Source organism: Gallinula chloropus, assembly GCF_964237585.1.
Source record: "Gallinula chloropus genome assembly, chromosome: 2".
NCBI lineage: Eukaryota > Metazoa > Chordata > Aves > Gruiformes > Rallidae > Gallinula > Gallinula chloropus.
In genome coordinates this window covers 64,652,495-64,672,397 of record NC_140086.1, presented here as the reverse complement: position 1 = coordinate 64,672,397, position 19,903 = coordinate 64,652,495, and the positions used below count along the sequence as shown (strand labels likewise).

Sequence of the window (19,903 nt, the reverse complement as noted above, 5' to 3'; positions counted from 1 at the left end):
CACTGGAATAAGACCAAGCACACACAATTCTTACACAGTTGTAAGAATTGATAGAACCTGGAGTAGCTTGGTATTTAAGTTACAGACAGAGTGTAACAGTCTTATTAAAAATCATATGGCATTTTACTTGAAAACTTGGGGTGTTTTAGAAATCAATGAGACTATTCAATGGGCAGTACTGGGCACCAGTGAGAAAGGTGGGAATTGGCCATTTCTTTAGAAAAAAGTAACTTTTCTCTTGAGGATCCCTTTAAGGAGCCATAGACAACTGTGTTAGTTTGAGTCTGCTTATTCTGAGGTCCCAGTGCCTGCAGGAATGGTTCAAACATCACGGCAAGTGCTACAAAGAAAGTTAAAACTGGACTTTGGGTGCCACACTCAGTCACAGCGAGACAATTCTGCAATGCATTAAGGAAGGGAAACACAGCAAAGCTTGAAGGTGAGCTTTGGTGTGAGGTAACACCTTCCAAATCATGGGGAATAAAGCTGGGGAATGGACAGCACCCCAGCGCTCTGCAATTAAAGAGGAAATGAGGAGTGAAAGAAGGCTGATCCTCTGGTAATTTTAGAATATGCCAACTGCAGCAGGGAGGAAGGAGGAGATGATAATGGTGAAGTTCAATGGGAAATGGGCATCAGGCAAAATAGGTTGGCACAAAATGTTCTGGAACAACACAAAGATATTCCACCTCACAGGTTTGCTAAGTGAAGCAGAGTTCCTGCCCAGCATCAGCACTTCACAGAGAGGAAAATTAGAGAGTGGAGGGAATCCGGACAGATAATTGGGATTTTTTTTTTTTCTTTAACGTATACCCATTATCTTTGGGTGTTAATATTTGGAATACAGAAATCAAAGACACAAAAATAATTATGAGCAGTATAAAGGGGCATAAAAATAAAAAACTGCAACAAGAAAAGCATAAAGCTGAATAGCTGTAAACAGTGCCTGGAAGCCAGATTTACTGCTCTGGATGGGAGATATAATTTCAAATACGGTACATCTCTCCACCTTTCCACATAACCATCAGAAGAGAATAGATAGTTACTACTGTAGTTAACTCTGCCAGACACCCAAGGCACTGATGTGCAGGGGGCACACTGTAAGAAGTCTGTCCTAGCTTTACTTTTTGTAAAGCACGCTTCCATTACACATGAACAAACCACACACGATACCGAGTGGAGACATCCAAACCATGCTCAGTAACCACCCCAAAATTACTCTGTAGTACATGCAAGTAATTATTGGCTTTTGTAATTATTTCATGGTTGTGATGACCTGACATCAAGAGCAAGAGCTGGAGTCACCTCTTCCACAAGAGAGAAGGTACAGTCTTAAGAGTGCATTTCCTCCCCCACACATGCAGCCTAGTCCTTGGACAGGGTACTTGCATAGCACATTCCACTATAATCCCTGCTGGAAAGCAGGACTGATGTGTTAAGCCCCAGCCACCAAGCCTTGTACACCCAACTGACCTCCCCTGAAGACACACAGCTCTTGCCCATTTTTAAAACAGCTCAAGAGAAATCAAATTGCCTTCACCTTCTGAGCAGAGGCGGCTCTCTTCTCCTGCTTGGCCTTCATTTCTGCGAGAAGTCCGCTGCCCATCACCTGCACACCGTACCTCCGTCCTCCTTGGGGGCTTCCTTTGCTGTCACCCCTTTCAGCTTTTGCAGCATCATCGGGCTGTGCCTCCTCCAGAGAGTCTGGTGTCTTCAATTCCTCAGATCGCTCTGTACCACCGTTCTGCTCCGCAGGCTTTGCCTCCTTCTTGCTCGCATCCACAGCAGGACTTTTTGCAGCAACCTTGGGTGAGGAGGGTTCCTCTGCCACCATCACAGTCTGGGGACGTTCAGACTTGGAGCCTCTTGATTTGATTAAGTTAAGGAAGCCACTCTTCCTTGAGTCCCTTTTCTTCTTCTCATCACCTGCTTCACCGGGCTCGCCGCCGTCGGAACTTTTAGTTGACGGTCTCCTAATACAAGACACAGACATTTTAAACTCTTCCCCTCCTCTCCTCTCTGTCTTTTAAACAGTAACTAATGACTTCTCCTGGGCAAAGTCAATCTTCTGTATGATCCATACGTTACCCTAGGCCCAGTCATTAGCTGCTGTCTCCAAATTAAAAGCTGTACAATTAACATTGATCATACAGACTTGAGGATTCCTTTGCTGGCCTTGTTCATGGTGTAACGGAGAGAGGCAACCATTTCATCTGCACTGAGCACCCGGCTGTTTCCAACACCAATGAGTTGTTGCTTCAGAGGAGCTCTGCCCAAGCTGTCTACGCACATGCAATTTCACTCTGCTTTGTTTCCAGAGCGTGCTACCCTTCTATTTTATGTAAGAATCGAGGTGTATGTGTGTATCTCCCTGTGTACGTGCATGAACGTGCATGAATGCAAGAACATCTAAAGGCATGGTTCTGTAAATACACAACCAGCTACAGAGCAACTGTGTACGGTGTATACCCCTTATACAAAGCTGAAGGAGACCTATCTTTCAGATGAATGTATTGTCTAAACCTGGAATACTACAAATTGACCCAACACATCTCTAATGTATTTCTAAACCAACATAAATCTACTGTCATCTACCAAAACACTGTGCTCAACAGCCGTCCTTATCAGACAGTGACCCGCGTGTGTACTACTAGCACTGGAGAGGAGAGCCTCAACCACTACACAGCACTGCTTGAGTTCTAATGAGCTCCACTGAAGGGTAAAATGAAGTCAACTGAATTATAAAAAATAGACACTAGCCAATAATCCCCTTCATAAGGTGTATTAAAGCAATTTATTTCAAAGTAGTAATTTTTAAGGGAGAGTAATTGAATTCACAATGCCTTGAACCACTAAGGTATTTTCTGATTCTGACAACAGCAACCCTGTTGTCAGAAGTGCTACTTGCCCAGCTCTCGGTACTGATTTTTTTAAAAAAATAATTTAGTAGTTTTAAAAATTAAATTTGAACTTACTTTGCATCCATTTTTGTCACTTTCTTAGTGAAAAATTCATCCACACCTTCATCCACTCTCCCCATGAGGCCATTCTGATCCCCTTCTGGAGGCACTCCGGCAGACACCTGGCAGAAGAAAAAAACTCTCTCTGGTATATAATAATTTAAGCATATTTGTTTTAAGGATAATAGTAAGTGAGAGTTAAGGCATCATAAAAATTGTGCATGCCAACCAAACTTCAGTGCTGACAATAGAATCACCACTGGACTTCCCCCTTTGGTCAGGCCAGTTGACCCATTTCATCAAATGCAAAATAACCCAAAACACACAGTGACAAATTGGATTCTGCAGTGCATGAGGTCAGGAATCAAATGGCTTGGGGCTGGTGAGGATAGAGCACTAGTTCAGTCACAAAAGGGAAAAAAAAAAACCCAAACAGTTAAGAAAAAATTAAATCTTGATCAGGTGGTGACTTGAAGAGAGAGTATTTCCATCAGCTAGCTCTTTCCCTGTTCAGAGAAAAAACTATGTTCTGGATTTTTGGAATTAAAAATTTAGAAGGAGAGCTCCAGAGCCCTTTACAATTCATTCAGTCCAGCACTTCCAAAAGCAGAGACTCTAAATGCAGGAACAGGTGTTTCACTTTAGGAACCGAACACAGATTTCTTTGCCGAGCATCTGAAAACAGGAAACCTGCTCCCTTCCTTTGGCTTCAACGCCCATGATTTGAATGTAGGCAACTGGAGGCATCTGAACCAGGCTGACTTAGTAATACCTGCAAACCACAAAGGCCCTGTGAAGATCAGCTGGTGACTCTGCAGCCTCCTGAGGATGAAACATGCTGTCTCCTGGGAGGATTTCTCATCTAGTCTGGCTCCTGTACGAGGCTTTGATGCGGAAAGGCTCTATTAGGAGTACAGAGACTTCTTTCCATTTAAATGCCATATGGAAACCTTCTAGGTGACTACAGAGGACTCTGCAAGACCCAACCCAGTTGTGTGTTGGTAGTTCTAACTGCCAGGTCTGTCACAAAATAGCAGGGTTTCTAAAGCAAGCTAAATTGAGGAATCGCCTCACTGTCATGATAACTGAGAATAATCCCAGCTTCCCTTTTCAGCTGGAATATGCACTCTTTTTTATGCCTCTAGAAAGAAGAAGAAATACTTTTAAAAGCTGCTGCTAAATCAAACTCAGCCTCATTAAGCCAGGACAACAGATTACATGTGAACCAAGGCTTTGACAGGAGTACGTTGATATCCATATGTCTTTACTTTCCATAGCTGCACTTTATTAGAAGCCTAGTGTTTGCTTTGTTATCAAAGATAACAGTTAATATTTTACCACTACCTGCTGTAGCAATGTAATGGTGATCTGAAAAGAGCCCACCTGCTTTGTTACCAGTCAAACTGCACATTTTCTACAAAAAAGGAATTAGTTTTCTTCTAAGCAGCACAATGACTTCTCAGACTTCTGACTCTGCCACCCTTGGGGTATTCTGCAGAGACCTTTGCACAGCTAGAACGTGTGACACGAGGCAGTAATGCATATACCAGTGCCTGGGTTGGTCACACCAGTGCTGGCTGTCCCTGTGTAAGTATTGACCTTCTCAGTCAAAAACCAGTTGAGGCTGACATCTCAACTGAAAGTGTCAACTGAAATCAGCTGGTGCATTTCAAGAGAAATGGGAATCCATTTAGTATCGATACTGGAGCCCTCCAGATGGTAGGAACAAACACACAAGTACCAAAGGGAAGGGGAAGGAGCACGAGGATCCAATCATCTACAGCAAAAAATCATCTACCTCAAAAAAAGGGAAACCATTTGCATCTGAAAAAGCAGCAAGTTCCTAAAAACGTACTGAAGATGTACACAAATTTTGAGGGATTTGTAAGGTACTCAAAGCACAGGATTTTCTTATAGATGTTTATTGCAATGTCTTTTAGCGATCAGTGTTAACGTTAAAAAATGGGCTCTGGTTTATGTCATGTTTTACACTCCTAATGCTAAAAAAAATAAACTAAAAAAAGTTAAGAGCTTTTATTTTTCAAAATTTCTTTTTAAGCTTAATTTTGAAAGGGAGTCTTCTGTATTTCTTTATTAAGGAAAAAATGTCTTGGAAGCAGAACTAAGTAAGGTGAATCCCAAGCTCTTTCCTACATTAGAGATTCATCTCTGCTGTACTGGATCTTCACACATGATGGAAGAACTCATGAGGTTAAGATCTCACAAAAACTGAATGGCAACTGTTTCATTGTGGGTGGTACCGAAGGTTTCTGCTCACACACCACCCGAAGTTAAAAAATTATGTCTCTCCTTCCTCCCCCTTAATTTTTCTCACCTTTTAACCTATTTTTCATCTTAAAAAGAATAAATCTGTTTTCCAGGAAAAAAAAGTGCAGCTATGATCACCTGAGACCCCTTAAATTACTAAATGGAAATAATGGGAACAGCAAACAACCCAAGAGCCTTAAGTGGTAGAAAAGGTCAAGATTTTGCCTCTCACATTTCAAGTGCTTTTCCTAACCACTATTTTCAGTGTTCTCAAAGTGCAAAACCAGCAGCAAAGAAATGCTGCAAAACAATGCTGCAGTCTGCTCTAGACTGCCCTTCAGAATTTGGCTGCTTCATTTTTGGAAGCATCAGAGTCAACATCTTAAGCCTTTCAAAAATTTGTTTAGGCTTGTTACGAGGTCAGAACTAGTAAGGAAAAAATGATGTATAAAACCAAGCAAGGGACAAATGAGTTTAAATGAAAAAGCTCTTTTCAATTTCTGCGACTAAATAACCCCCAATTTCCTAATCATTTCAATATGGATGGACATCCCACCATCTCGGGAAGTAACACTTCTCTGCAGGAAGTAAGCTTGTTGTTTCTGCTGAGCAAGGTATTTTGTGTCCTAGTTCCATGCCCAGTACCAGATCCCTTGCCCTTCCGTGTCCCAAATCCTTCCCCACCCATCTGCAGATAGCGCAGGATGTGCTGAGTAAATTTGGAAGGGGGGCAAGTTTAGCAACTGTGAAAACACATGCGTTCTGCCGAACTGGAAGAAGTAAACACAGATGTGTTCTCACTACAACTCAGAGACCACTCCCTCCTCCTGCTACCTCTGTCCTTCCCTGTGAAGTGCAAAGGAACAGAAAGCTGGCTTGAGTACTCCCTTTGCTTGAAGGCTTCTCCATTTCCAAGTGGTGTGAAAAGCACCCTACTGCCTAGTATGATCTTTCCCAGCATTAGGGAAATTTTCAAGTGTCCTCTCTGCTGATGATCCTCAATCCTCAAGGAGCAGAAGAGGACACAGTCATTTGTTACTAGGTGGCACACCTCAGAGAGGTAATGGCTGCCCCTTGGTAAGCGTTACTTATCATCTTGGCTGTACTCTGCTGCCCTGAGATAGCTCTGTAACTCCTCCAGATCTGTCCTTACATACCCTGAGGACATACCATCACAGAAATAAATCTGTATTGATGTGGTATGCCAAGGAAATGGAACTGTGGGAACCCCACACACATATACTTGGGTTCACACCAATGCCTTCCGTAGACAGACAGTGCTCTTCTGTTTTGCTTCTCTCTAAGGCAAGCTCCAGCATGAAAAGCAGATCTGTGACTATGCAGATTTGCTGGCCCAGACACCATCTTTAGCTAAGGAGCTGTGGGAAGCTGGGTGTCACAGAGTAGCTCCTCTGCGGGCTGATAGAAATAAGAATTCATGCCAAGTTACCACATTGTAATGCAGGCAGAAAAAAGGATTAAGACTTAACAAACCCTTGTAATATAATTGAAAAGTCTCATGATATTTTGTGCATTTCCTGTGAAAGCTCCGAGTATCTCCAGAAACTCCTTCCATGAAAAAACAAAAGCAAATTAGAAAAGGATAAAACATATCCTGGGTTTAGGCTGTGTCAAACAAGACAAAAAGCTTGTAACAGGGATTGCACACCAGAAGACGTGAATACCAAAAGAAAAATGAAGCAGTTCCTTATGGCTTTTAAAACTTTAGCAGTTGTCTTCATTATACTGCAAGACCTGACTCATTGCAAAAAGCAATTAACAGATGACATTGCCAGCAATACTTTAAATGTAGACTCACTGCTGCTTGGCTGGGCTGCTGCTTTTTATTCCTTTTGGGCCTTAATTTTGTGAAGTGTTCCAGTTTTCTCCCTTCCTCTGATGGCAGCTCTGAAATGAATCCAGAAGTTCGTTTGTCCGGCCTGCTGGAAGGAAATGGTGGGTCTTCTATATGGATAGGTACTTCTTCCAGTGCTTTATCTAGATCAAATTCCATTTCTAAGAGAAATCAAAACTTTCTAATTAGACTTAACATGCTCTTTGAAACAAAAGACAATGCCATTCCTCCCTTCTGTTGTAAATAATTAAGAACACGTCTAGAGAACTCAGCCACACCGCGTTTGTCAGCAGACAAAGCACCCCCAGCAAATATTTACTACCAAACACACCAGCCGAGTCACAAACCAAGGCAACCAGTGTGGGCCTCAAATGCAGTCCAGAGGGAGGGAAGGAGGGTCACCTGTGCACTTCAGTCAACAATTACCTAGAAGAATCTCAGGTGAGCAAAGAAAGAAAGAAGGTTTTGAGAAATTCTCACTTACCAAAAGCTCTGGACACCGGCCGGAGCATTCTACTGTGGATGCTTTTCCTTTTCGATTTAGGAGTCATCTATCAACACAAAACAAATCAGAAATCACTTCAGCAGACAGAAGAAGCGACAAAACACCTTTTCCTTTCAAATCCAACAAACTGGTTCTTCAAACCTCTGTATCATTTCAAGATCTGATTGGGTTTAGTAACAGACGGGAATGGGGATTTTTCATCCCCTACTCATTCAGAACTTCCTCTAAATCGACATTTTGTCCAGCTGACTTTGAGCAGAACCAGGGAGGTATCTTATTCTTCCCATTAAAACCAGAGGCTGCACACAGGATGATTATTTGAATTGTCCAAGTATTAACTCATTTATCCCAAATTGTGAAGCAAGGGACCTATTAAAACCTCACTTCTGGATTTGAGATCACAAGGCTCAGAAAACTTAATTACTGCATCCAGTACTGCAGAGTTAATGACAATACCAGGCATAGCCTCCCCCTTGTTCTGGCTTTTATTTTTGACAGAAAATACACTTCCTCAATTCATTTGTTAGAGACACGCTACTGGAAATGCTTAAAATTCAGGTACCTATGCCTCTGGACACTACCAGACAGCTCACCAAGCTTCCCTTGGAAAAGGTAGTCTCAGAGCACACAGCCATCTTCAGAAAGCAAAAATACTGTGTCAGTGTTAGTGACATCTCCAGCACACACATGCCTTCCCTGGATTTTAGATAACCTGAGAATAGGTGGAAAGTTACCTTGGCATACATACAATGCAGATTCACACAGTTATGTGCTATTACTATTCTCATCTTCAGACTCCCAGAAAAAAGGAGTATGTTGCCTTAAGAGCACAAACACCCTGACCGAAGACCCGAACTTGTTATTTATGGAATAAAGTTGCCTTTATTTTCTTGCCTGAACTTTCCTGAGAGTTGGCATGGAAAGGCACAGTTGAGCATCGCCCATTCCAAACCTCTTAACACAGCTCAGCGTTGTACGACTACTGAACAGAAAGCTGGCCTGCAGTTTTACAGAAGAGTTAACTTAAAATGACTTGGGTTCTGCAAAGATGGGCTCCTTTTGTGGTAGAGTCATACATGCTGGCTTTAGTGACATCCACATGCTTCCATTTACTTGCTAGCCTTGAAGCCTAGTGGCTTCAAATCTGGAGTGTCAGTCAGGAAGCTATTACAGCTCACAACTCATTAACAGAACTGTTAGTCAAGTTTAGTCGTATCAGTTTTATATCAGCCAGAAAAGACATAGTTGGCACTGACATTTCAGACAAATCATGCATTGTTTAAGTAAACATTTGCTAGTTTTTATGTATGAAAAGTTCAGTACACAGACTTACATGTACTGAATTCACATTCCCATCCAAATTCAGGAGGATTATTATGTCACTATGCACATGCTCAGGGTTATGACAAATTTTCATAACAGGAAAGTTATTACCCATCTTCTCAAGACCAGGAAAGGACTTGCAGGCTACAGAGCGGGCAGTGATAGCATGGTCTGGGCAACAGCGCTCTGGGTTTATTGCTGTGCACATTATTGGGGGAAAAAGATACCTTCAGCTGTTGCAGGTTTCCACTTCCACATTTGACAAGCATCAGTAAGCCACATAATAGTCTCAAGACCAGCCAGGAAATAGTTTGCCACCTGAGCAGGCTTACCCTGAAACTAATGAGCAGGCAAAATGTTTGTGGCATCAAAAGGTCAGACATTACTTTCAGAGTTACCGATAAATTAAATGCAATGGATTTGATGGCAAGTGGTTGGAGAGGTGCTGAACTCCTTCAACCAAAATTGCAGTGTATTACACAATTGGTAGCTGGGCAGCCTCTGAACCGCACACTGTGACAGCTGCCAATCCATCACCCAAACCTGAAACAACTGAAGGCATCCACACCTCATGTAAGGAAGAGTTGAAGCAGCTCAGCCTTTGGGGGACAGCAATTAGGGGTCACTATTACTAGTCCTCTGGTTTTATTTCCAGCTGTCAACTGTTCCTCTTCTTAATTCATATATATATTTGGATCCATTTTGGTCTGCTTGCCACTGTTTTTTGCTGAAGTGACTGGAAATTACATCTAGTAGGACAAAGCAACAACTCATGCTCTAAAAGAAGATTAGAAAGGAGGACAGAAAACAAGGCTGATGGGATGCTCCAATCGCTTGGCATCTTCAGGTCCAGTGTTCAGAGTTCCCCTGGATGAACACAGACAAGCCGAGAGCTGCATCAGCCCAGGGCACCAATGCCAAACAGCACGGGGCAAGTTGTGCAGTTCCTGTGCTGGGACTTAAATGCTTCAAAATACAGCCAGGAACAGAATGATTTCATCTTCCTTCCCAGACAAGAAAATGCCCCCAGATGACCCTGCCAAGCTTGTGCTGATGACCATAAGCCAGTCTCTGTATCGCTGCTGTAACTAACCGTCAGCTTGGCGTGATCCATCAGCAGCTTGGTTGCTGGGGATAAAGGCAGAGGGATAGAGATGCTTCCCATTTGCTTTAACAGCATGAACAACAGCTACACATACATTTTTATTTGAAAACCTTCTGTCTTCTAGCCTGTTTAGGAAGCGCACAGATGAAAGGCTTCTTGCCAAGCGAACCTTCTAGATCACACGCAGAGCAAAATGGGTCAAAGCATTAATTTAAGTAGGCCAGCGTGCTCTTTTTACAAAATATTAGACTTAATCTCAGCTTAAAATCTCAGGCACTGTGCAGTATGCTACAGCAGCAGAGCACATGTCGTTACCACAGGAGATATCTAACTCCCAGGGAAAGATCTCTGCCTCTCCCCAGCCCAAGCCCCATTTCCCATAGCTCACAGAACCAGTTCAGGTTTGGTGGATTCGTGCTTTCTGTCTTCCCACCACCTCTGGCCATGCACACACAACATGGCTGTCTTGCCACCTTTCACTCATGGCCTTTACAAGGGAATAGCTGCTAGCATCAACCTCCCCTTCTTCACTTCTTCCACATCTTCCAGGGACTTCCCATTCTAGCAGACCACCTCCTGAACTTCTTCCTTGTTTTGCCTGACTTTTCCATGACACGCTGCAGGCTGCCTGGCTGAACAGATAAGATGACAAACTGTGTCCCTGGATGCATCTTCTGGAAGTCTGTGTGCACCTATGCCACTGAGATCTCTGGCGATGGCTCCACAATCGTACCCCTCTGTAGTAGATGGGAGCCAGCAAATCTCCACCATGCTCCCAAATATGGGCTTATTTAGAATTTGACACTCTCATGTGTCCAAGCTATCTTTAAACTCCCAGGATCTCTTTCCATGATCGCTTTTCCAGATTCCTCCTTTCCTCACAGAACTATCTGAGCTCTCTTGAGTTTTCTTAAATCGTATTACCAACTGCGTAAGATCCACACTAGCATCCTGGGAATTAAAACCACCAAACAAATCAGTTTGTTTTGAGGGCTAGAAAACAACATGTGCCTTTAGCAACAGGGTCTCAGCTAACCTACGTTCCTTAGTTATACTGATAATTGAAATCACGTTCAGCGCTGAGGGATATGCTAATTTCCATGTTTTCCTCCTCCTCTGAAGTAATTTATATTTCCATTAGATACAGGGATGCACTCTGACCATCCCGTCACGTCATTTCCAAGAGATTTTCAACAAACTTCTGAACTTCTCCCCCTGTCTTGAAATTCATCTCCCCAACCAGTCTCACCCCAACTCTCCTTCCTGCAGAACAACGTAAGGGGCTTTTCAGCTTTGGGAACGCATTCGGGGCGACGGCACAAAAAGGGAAGAGCAGCAGCCAGAAAGCTCCAGGTGATTCAACTAGACAAAGAAAACACAACTGACTGAACCAAGATAACCCCTGACACCTTTTCCACCCAGGTGGCAAGCAAGCCCTAGCTTATGCCCACTTTTAAGCTATTCTTTCATTAAGCTGGATGATGCTCAAGTATCAAACCAAGCCAATAGGTTTTCTTTCTGAGTAGGAACGTTTGTGCTTACACCTCTGACACCAGCACTCTGCTTTGGCCTGGTCTTAAAGCCAAAGGGTGCTATAAATTCAGAAGCTACGCTGGCTGAACCTTCTTGTAAAACCCAACCTCATCCCTGAACCGCTGCCTGTTTCATTTGCAGGTGCAGATGGATGGCACTCTCCCAGGAGACTCACAAGGCAGCACACAGGCAAATGGAGCACAGAAACGTAAACAAGTAGGCCAGAAACAGCAGAGCTAAAAAAATACTTACACTTGTACAGCAGAGTCTCCATGCAGCAAAAAAGAAAGGAAAAAGAATATGAATGGGGAAGACAAAGCAATAGCAGTTCTCAGGAAAGAAGGCAAAACCAGAAGTCACCAAAATAAAGAAAGCTAAAGCCAAAACACTTAGAAGTCTTAGCAGGAAAGGTGACATGCAAGAATGACGTAAAAATCCCTTGCATTTGGAGGAGCTATACACTGTGTGTTTCTGGAAGATAACCAGGGCAGGATGTGATCTCTCATTTTATCTACATTGGGACAAACTGAGGTTTTCAGATGTTTGTTTCCAATACACAGCACTCGCCCGTGGTGCCAACCTGCCACCTGCTGTCCCAACATACTCTATTCTTGCTTTTTGCTGGCACCAATATTGAGGAAAAACTGTAATACTATTGTTTCTTGTTCTGAAAGAAGCTGCTGAATTAAAAGTCTGCAGTTTGTTGTGGAAAGCAGGAGAGCAAGGAAAACAAAACTAAGCTTCTCTTGAAAGAATGAAAAGGGATGCAAGTCTGCTCTCCCGAGGTTTAAGTAACCCTCTTAATAAAGAGATCCAAAGCAACAGTATTCCTCTTTTCCATAACAAGGTTGAGAGACACAGGCCTTTCAAGCACTTTTGGCACATCAGAAGAATGCTACTCCATTAATAAAGCATGACCTTCCCCTCTCCCCCTCAAAAATTTTAAAGAAAAGGAAAAAAAAGCAAGCAGCACAACGATCGTATGAAATGAAGCAATGCCATATCCCATCTCTTGGGTGGCTCATGACCAATCACACTCCTCCTTAATTTAGAGTAAGGAAAAACACTTATTAGAAGTGATGTTTTGTCTTCAAGTTGAATGGGAACTGCTGCCATAACAACACTACAGGTATGTGCAGAGTGTTTGCAGCAGAAGTCAATAGTCATGGTCTGTTTTAAAGTACTTGGCGAGGAAGCACTGGGTTTTTCAATGGCTATTGCACTGGCTTTTAATTGTCAGCAGTAAAAACAGTCTTTCATAACATGAAGTTCATCGTTTAATTGTTGAAGGGATATTAAGGTCAGTTATTCAATGCGTTGACATTTTCAACAATAACAATCTACTTGTCACGGTTCATCCTTCGAAGCTCAACTGTAGCTCAAATTTCTAAAGACACGACTGGCTATCTTTGAATAGCAAGAGCACACAGCTCCCATCCTTCATTTTCCTGCTGTCCTCGGGGCTTTGGGGTGGGTTTTTTTCAGTTGCCTGTTTAGTTTTAGCCTTTTGTTTTCCTTTACCTCCAGAAACTTTAGCTTTATGCAGTTCTCAGCTAACAGTGACTCAGGGAGCCTCCTCATTACTTGTATTTTTGAATGCTATCCACACACACTCTTAACTCTATTTCCTTGCCAGAACCCATGTTCTTTCTTCTCTTTCTTCTCCCACCCTCTACACTACCATTCGCTAGGGCTGCTCTGAGGTTGCTGGAGAGACTGCAGAATCCATTGAGAAAGATCTCTAAACCCAAAACCATCCTAAAAATAAATCTCCAGCACACTTATAAAATCAATCTGCAACAGTTTCTCTTTCAGACAGCACCTTGGTAGTACTCTGGTGTGTTCTGTGGTTTTAATGTACAGGCAGAAAGTTATTCATATTATACAAGCAGCTGGAAATGTGATTAGGACCAAAGTGCAAAGCAGTACAGAGGAAGTAATCCCAGGATTTGAGGGAGTTCACCTGATCCAGCAAGGACTTACGGAAACCCCTACTTTCCCTACTTTGGTGATCTCACCCAAGCGAGTGTGACGACTGAGCTGCTTCAAAGTTGCCAAACAGTTTGTGGGTGGGGGGTAAGGAAGGAGAAGGAGGAGGTGGCACACAGTGGGCAACAGGTTAGGCAAGGCAGCACCATTAGGCAAAGCAAAGACTAAGGGACTTGCCTGAAGTCACCAAGGAATGGGGCTGCTCTGCAGGGAAACTGATTGCCAGGCTTCAAACCCCTGAGGTACTTACAAACCACAAGACCACCGAATCATCCCTTTTGATTGCTCTCAGCATAACTGCAAAATTAAGTGGGCTGCCTCCCAGCATCCACTGGCCACTGCTAAAGCCAGAATGCCAACACACAACCAAAAATCCCAACCAGAGTCAACCCAAAGGGAACTTGAAATTGGATGGGGGAATCCTAACAATGTGCCCACTGGGGATGAGCTGTCAGAAAAAATACTTCCAAGGAGTCTCCAAAAACATTTAAAACCAGTGCTACATTGTTTCAGATATATATATTGTGGGATATGCCTTTTAAAGACAGAAGGCATAAGTAAGCAAGGCATTCTATCACAAGTCCTGCTGTTTCCTTTTGCTGTAAGGAATCCTGACCTGTAAAGCAGTCATGACACTGTTTCAGACAACTGACATTTGCCATGCTTCTCCCAGACTCCTGCCTACCTTTGACAGAGATGTCAAACTAAAACTATGATTAATAACTGTTATTAGTAAGGAAAAAGAGCTTTAAAATTCTTTAGGTATTCTTTGTAAAGCAGAGCAGTAAATTGACCAGCTTTGCCTTATGTTTTTTGGGTTTATTTTTTTTTTTTGCATGTGAATCCTTGGAAACACAGGTGTGTCCCCATCTGTACACAAAGCTCAAGAAACTAGAATGTTGCTATTGCTTACCTCAGCTACTGAGGATTTTGTAACACGATTTCCAGGGTAAAACCCTCAGCATGGCTTGCAAACATTTAGCTGCATACTTCCCACTAGCAGTGATGATAACCTGAACCAGCATCCTTAGAATCATCCCCTTGAGTGCCATTGTCCATGGGAAGTTAAATGCAATGCTAAGATCCATGACATCTAGCAGATTATTTTACAGGAGAGCAAAGCCACTGACACTGTTCAGAAAACAAGGCCAGCCTGCTATAGCCTGCTGTTTGTTGATACAGCTGTCCCTAATGTAGCCATTATACATTTTTTACACCAGCAAAGGATCTAGTCATGACCTCTTATTTCAGAGTTCTGTCCTTTACATGAAATTAATATAAATCAATATAAGAATTGTAAATAAATATGGCATAGAAATAATCCAGTCGTGAATGCAAGGCATATGTTTGTTTATTTTCTTCCCTTCAAGAGCTGAGTTTCTGGAGAAAGAGCCGTGGTTCAGAATTCATTCAATTAGTCTCATCTAAACCAGCCTGACCTTTAGAATTACTTTGTACAGCAACATTTTCTGAAAGAAAAGGAGTAGAGCTGCAGTAAGATAAGCTCAATAGATTTGCCCTTGAGCTCCCTTCATTTTCCTAGCCCAAAAACCTTTGCTTTTCTACTTGCTAAGATGTGGCTCATGTACTCTTGTGATATTTTGCCAAGTATTTCAATATATTCTTTTAATTAATAATTCTGTGCTTGTACCTTTCAAGTCCTGTAAAATTCCTACTAATAAATATTCCTGCATATAAATATCTGAAGTTTTTATTATTAATAGTAAAAAATGGATGCATGAATTAAATCAAGCGGTTCCTAAAACTGAATCTTTTATTTCATGTTCTGAATGAGTACCCTGCAAGGAACTCTGCCTGTAACTACCACCTGCAAGGGAAAAAGCAATTCTCAGTATCATCAGTTCTATCTTCTACTTGCTCATGAAGAGGCTAGCAGCATCTTCTACAGCAGCTGGGCTTTAAGATGCCAAAGAGGATGGGTCCAACTCATTTATTTTTAGTTACAAATGAAGTGGGGAATGGAGAGCTGCAACAGGTCAGATGGCACAAATTATCTCTTTAAGCCACCACAACCTGCTTGCTCATGGTTGTTCACTACCTTCAGCTGCCAAATGCTTATGCAAAAATTGCTTTGTTCATGACCTAAACTTCCTTATAGGAAGAAGAAAAAGCTCCTAAACTCAGGAAATATGGAGGGATGGACAGCCATTTAAGATATTCTCAGGCAATTCTTTAAAAGACAGCCACCACACGTATCAGGTGCTCTGGGCAATCATGAAAGCAAGTTTGAGGCAAGGTACTCCTGAACGGAAACATTCAAAGTCAGCTGTGATGGGTCTTTGAGCAGCCAGATCTAGTAAAAGACATCCCTGCCCATGGCAGCAAGGTGGACCAGACCATCTTCAAAGGTCCTTTCCAGCCCAAACCTTTCTACAACTTTATGCATGGGAACTGTTCTATCTGCCTGCCCTACTGCTTCTCAGGACTGAGAAACCTCACAGCTTCTGCATCTTTCCTTCCTTCTGACATCCTGAAGTGAACAGCTACCAAAAGGATAAACAGTCACCCAGGCAAAAACCACCAGCCATCTTCCCACCATCATCAGACCCTCTGGGGGCAGATGATGCATCGCTTGCACTGAAGCACAGACAGGGAGCTTCATGGCCAGGGAAGGAGACTAGTAGCCTCCCTGCTCAGAATTAAGATGGGAAGCTTTACCATTGCAAAAGAGCTGCTGCTCTTTTCTCACCCAAGTTTGCTTCAGACATCTGTCCAGCATGCTCAGTAAATCCTTATACCCCTCAGACACTCTGAGATACAGTTTGTGAACTTAAACATTAAAAAAACCCCAACCAACAACCTTCTGAATTTTAACTCCAGTCAGGACCTACTATATCAAAGTGTGTTCCTATTAAAACCAGGCACCTAACAAGTATTTTAAGACCTTGCATGGCAAACAGAAATACTCAAATAGAGCATTTGAGTTTCTTCTCTGCAGCAAACTGATAGAAAGGGTCAATCAAAATTACCCAAGAGAGGATGGCAAAGCTCAAAGGCTGGTCTATGTATTCCAATCCTGACACTACTGACCTCAAAAATTCACAGTAACTTGATCTTTACTCACATGAACTAAGATCATACTGCAAACACCCACCACTTTGCAATGAGGCTTTAGCTGATCTGGACAACAGCAGAATAATCTATTTACATCGATGTTCTCCTCTGGTCTGAGTGGGGTGTTTTGAGAGGAAGCCTAATAAATTCATGAATAGGATCGTATGATGCACAATTGTCAGTGACAGCAGGGGTGAGATTTGATGACTCAGAAGCTGTCTTCCAGCCCTCTGGCACTATGTCCTCTTGGTTTTATTTACTTATATATTTAAAAGGTCCTATTCTAATACCCCAGCTCACCCTAACCTCCTTTTCTTTGACAAAATATAGCAAAATCTATAACCACTTGCCCTAACACAGGCTTCCTCTCCCCTCTTTCTGTGAGCAACTATTATTTATCGCTGTGATATGAGGTATAAGTTTTGCAGAGGGAAAAAAAAATAATCTCAAGCCTCCTGTTCTTCTGGGTGAAGCAAGAACCACAAAGCACTCTTAGCAAGACAGACTTATGCATATGCTATTTTCAGTGGACTCTCCAGATTTCAAAGACTCCCCTGTACAACACAGGTAGCTCAGGCCAAGTTACTTATTTGAGATGATGGAAGAATCAAAATACACTAGAAAGGACGATGTAACCTACAGGGAAAACTCCTCAACCACCTGAGAAGGTCAGCTTGCCAGATATTGAGTCAAGAAGCATTATGACTGCAGACAGATGTGTGCTACAGAAACAGCACTACTAGAGGTTACTCTCATGCTGTTTGCTGTGTCCCTCTGCCAAAAGTTACAAAGTCTAGATTCTGGCAAGAACTCCCACCATGGGAAATAACGAGCAGGTCCTCATAAACAGAGGCCTGAGGAAAGATGATTTCTGTATCTATGCTGAACATCAGCTGACTCCTCTGCTGGTATCACTCAGGTGGTCCCAGATCCAGCTCATGCAAAGGGCCTTTATCCTCATAACCTGTTAGAACTTTATCTGAAGCAGGTAAGTAAGTTTGGATGATCCCTGCTGCTGGCCCTGTGGGCAAGTGCTGGCTGGCAGGGGACAAACCCAGGTAGGGATAGTCGTCTCTCTCACCAAGTGGCAGAGGGGTGCCCACCAGCTGGCTACCGCATCCCACAGCTACCTGGTGCCTGCTGGGATGACTCTGCCTGCAGCCAAAGTCTTGCTAGAGTGGTGAGTGGCAGGACTGAGCAGTCAGGGCCAGCACTACCTATAGACTGCACAGCCACATGTTCCAGACCTTTCTATCTGCCACAAACTAAGCTCTTAGCAGTAACCAACCTCCTAAAAGTGCTGCAGGGAAGTGACACTCTCAAGACCAGCATTCCAGTGAGTGCTTTGTTACCAAACTCTCCTTTCATCGTGGCTTTTCCATGGCATGTGATATAAAATAATTGAATCTCAGCATCAGTAAGACCACTACTGCCACAAGGGAGGTAATCACACACCCTTCCCTCTACCCCCAGTAGAAAACTGTGTCTATTAAAGCACAACAAAGCATCACTGTTAGGAGAGAACAAGCCTCTGGTACATAAGTGCCACCATGCAAACAGAATACCCAACTGCACGTCACAATTCTTGTTTTAACCAAACAGAAAAAAGTTTCCAATTTTACACTACTTTTTTCTTAACCAATCATGCAGTGTTGTTACTAGAAGCAGTTTATCACATTCTTCATTTACTTCATATTGTGCCAATAACATACCCTAGATTATGAGAAACAGCTTTGAACTCTGACTACAATATCTTAGTTGGCTTACGGAATGCACACTATGTGTCAATCACCCATCACCTCCTTCCACTCAGAGGCCAAGAAGATGACACTGAAAGCCAGATTTCTTTTCAAGTGTTTCAGCCCGTGAGACTGCAGTCTGTAGTCTATACAGGTAACAGGCATGAAATAAACATGGGTAAGGACCTCTAAGGGCAGTGAGGGTGCTGCAAAACTATGTGTAAAGGACCCCCGGAAAAGATAGAACAGAAACATTCACAATTAAATGTAATATACTCCAAAGGCTAATGGTGAGGCTAAAACATATGTACAACTTGCAAAATAAGGTATTCAAGGGTTCTGCAAAATTATCACACCTGCTCCCTTTGTCTCAGGCGTTCTCAGCCAGAGCACAGCACTGCGTGTGCAGGGAAGGGCGCAGGGAGCACGCTAGCACCACGCTCTGACCCTCCTGGTGATGCTTTCACAAACTAGTCTAGTTCAGGGTGAGTCAGAAATATTCCTGGCCTCCCACTGAAGAAGATTTGCTCGCATGCCTGCGAGGGAGCCTTTTCAGAAGCCAAGAATACTCTCACGTAGGGTAATGCCAATCCCTAGCTTCCCACAGAGCGCTGTATTTACGACACATCAAAGGACCATTTCTGCTAATGCATACAAGGGAGAAACTCAAGTGTCACAATCAATTTAATCCGGCATTCATCCAGGCTGCTGCCTTTGCCTTCATCTCTGCCTGCTTGTTCCCCCCGCTCAGGATTTGTTTTGTGAACTCAGCGAGAGGACTGGCCAGCCTGGAAACTAACCTGGGAAATAAATCCTCCATAAAAGGCTTCGTTTTCAGCTGAATCCATTCCCACACCCAAGTCGCAGGGAGGCTGTGTGAACACCAGCGCGGGTTTGAGGGTGTGGGCAGGATGGAAAGGGCTGCGTGCAGGGGAAATGGAAATGCTCTTTTACAGAAAGAACAATGACTTTTCCTGGATTAAGCCAGTCCACAGAGCTAAAGCTTTATTTATGCTGCAGGAGAACATAAGGAGTCCAACAGGAACTGGGTTTTACTGCAGTAGGTGATCAGTCCTTCATCCAAAGGGCTGGCTATCTACACCCAAGACAATTCTGCTACAGGTAAACAGAGAGCAACAAGAAGGAGATGTGGTAGTACATCAGGCCATATCACAGAATTTCTACTTGAATTGTTCTCCTCAAGTACCAGCACATGTATAAGTCCATGTCTGTACCACGATTTTATCCTTCCTCTGGTTATAGCAACCGGAGGGATTTCTGTTGTTCTCATTTTAATTTGTTTTTGCTGGAGGCAGGGGGTAGAGAGAAGCATTCAGGCAGTGCTTTGTGTGTTTTCTTTCTTAAAAATAACTGAATTCTGGTGTAGTGAGTGAAGTTTCTCCCTTTCCTCTGAAAACATTGAGATCTATATGTCCTTTGTCTTTCAGGACCCACGGGTTCATACATCTTCATCTGGATACTGGACTAGCACGGTAAATCTTTCATAATGACTAGTTAGTACATTCCCAAGGAAAAAAAAAACCCTTACAT

The 19,903-nt window shown here is 42.9% G+C and overlaps 1 protein-coding gene across 2 annotated transcripts in view; it reads right to left on the bottom strand.

Annotated features, from left to right (window-relative positions):
• The window catches only part of CARMIL1 (capping protein regulator and myosin 1 linker 1), a 197,679-nt gene that overhangs the window by 16,924 nt on the left and 160,852 nt on the right, over positions 1-19,903 (bottom strand). For both annotated transcript variants that reach the window (XM_084280476.1, XM_084280477.1), the window contains exons 30-33: positions 7,568-7,634; positions 7,048-7,244; positions 2,976-3,082; positions 1,541-1,973 (exon numbers count right to left, since the gene is read on the bottom strand). In XM_084280476.1, the coding sequence (XP_084136602.1) occupies positions 1,541-1,973; positions 2,976-3,082; positions 7,048-7,244; positions 7,568-7,634 (804 nt within the window). The remainder of the gene's footprint in view (positions 1-1,540; positions 1,974-2,975; positions 3,083-7,047; positions 7,245-7,567; positions 7,635-19,903) is intronic.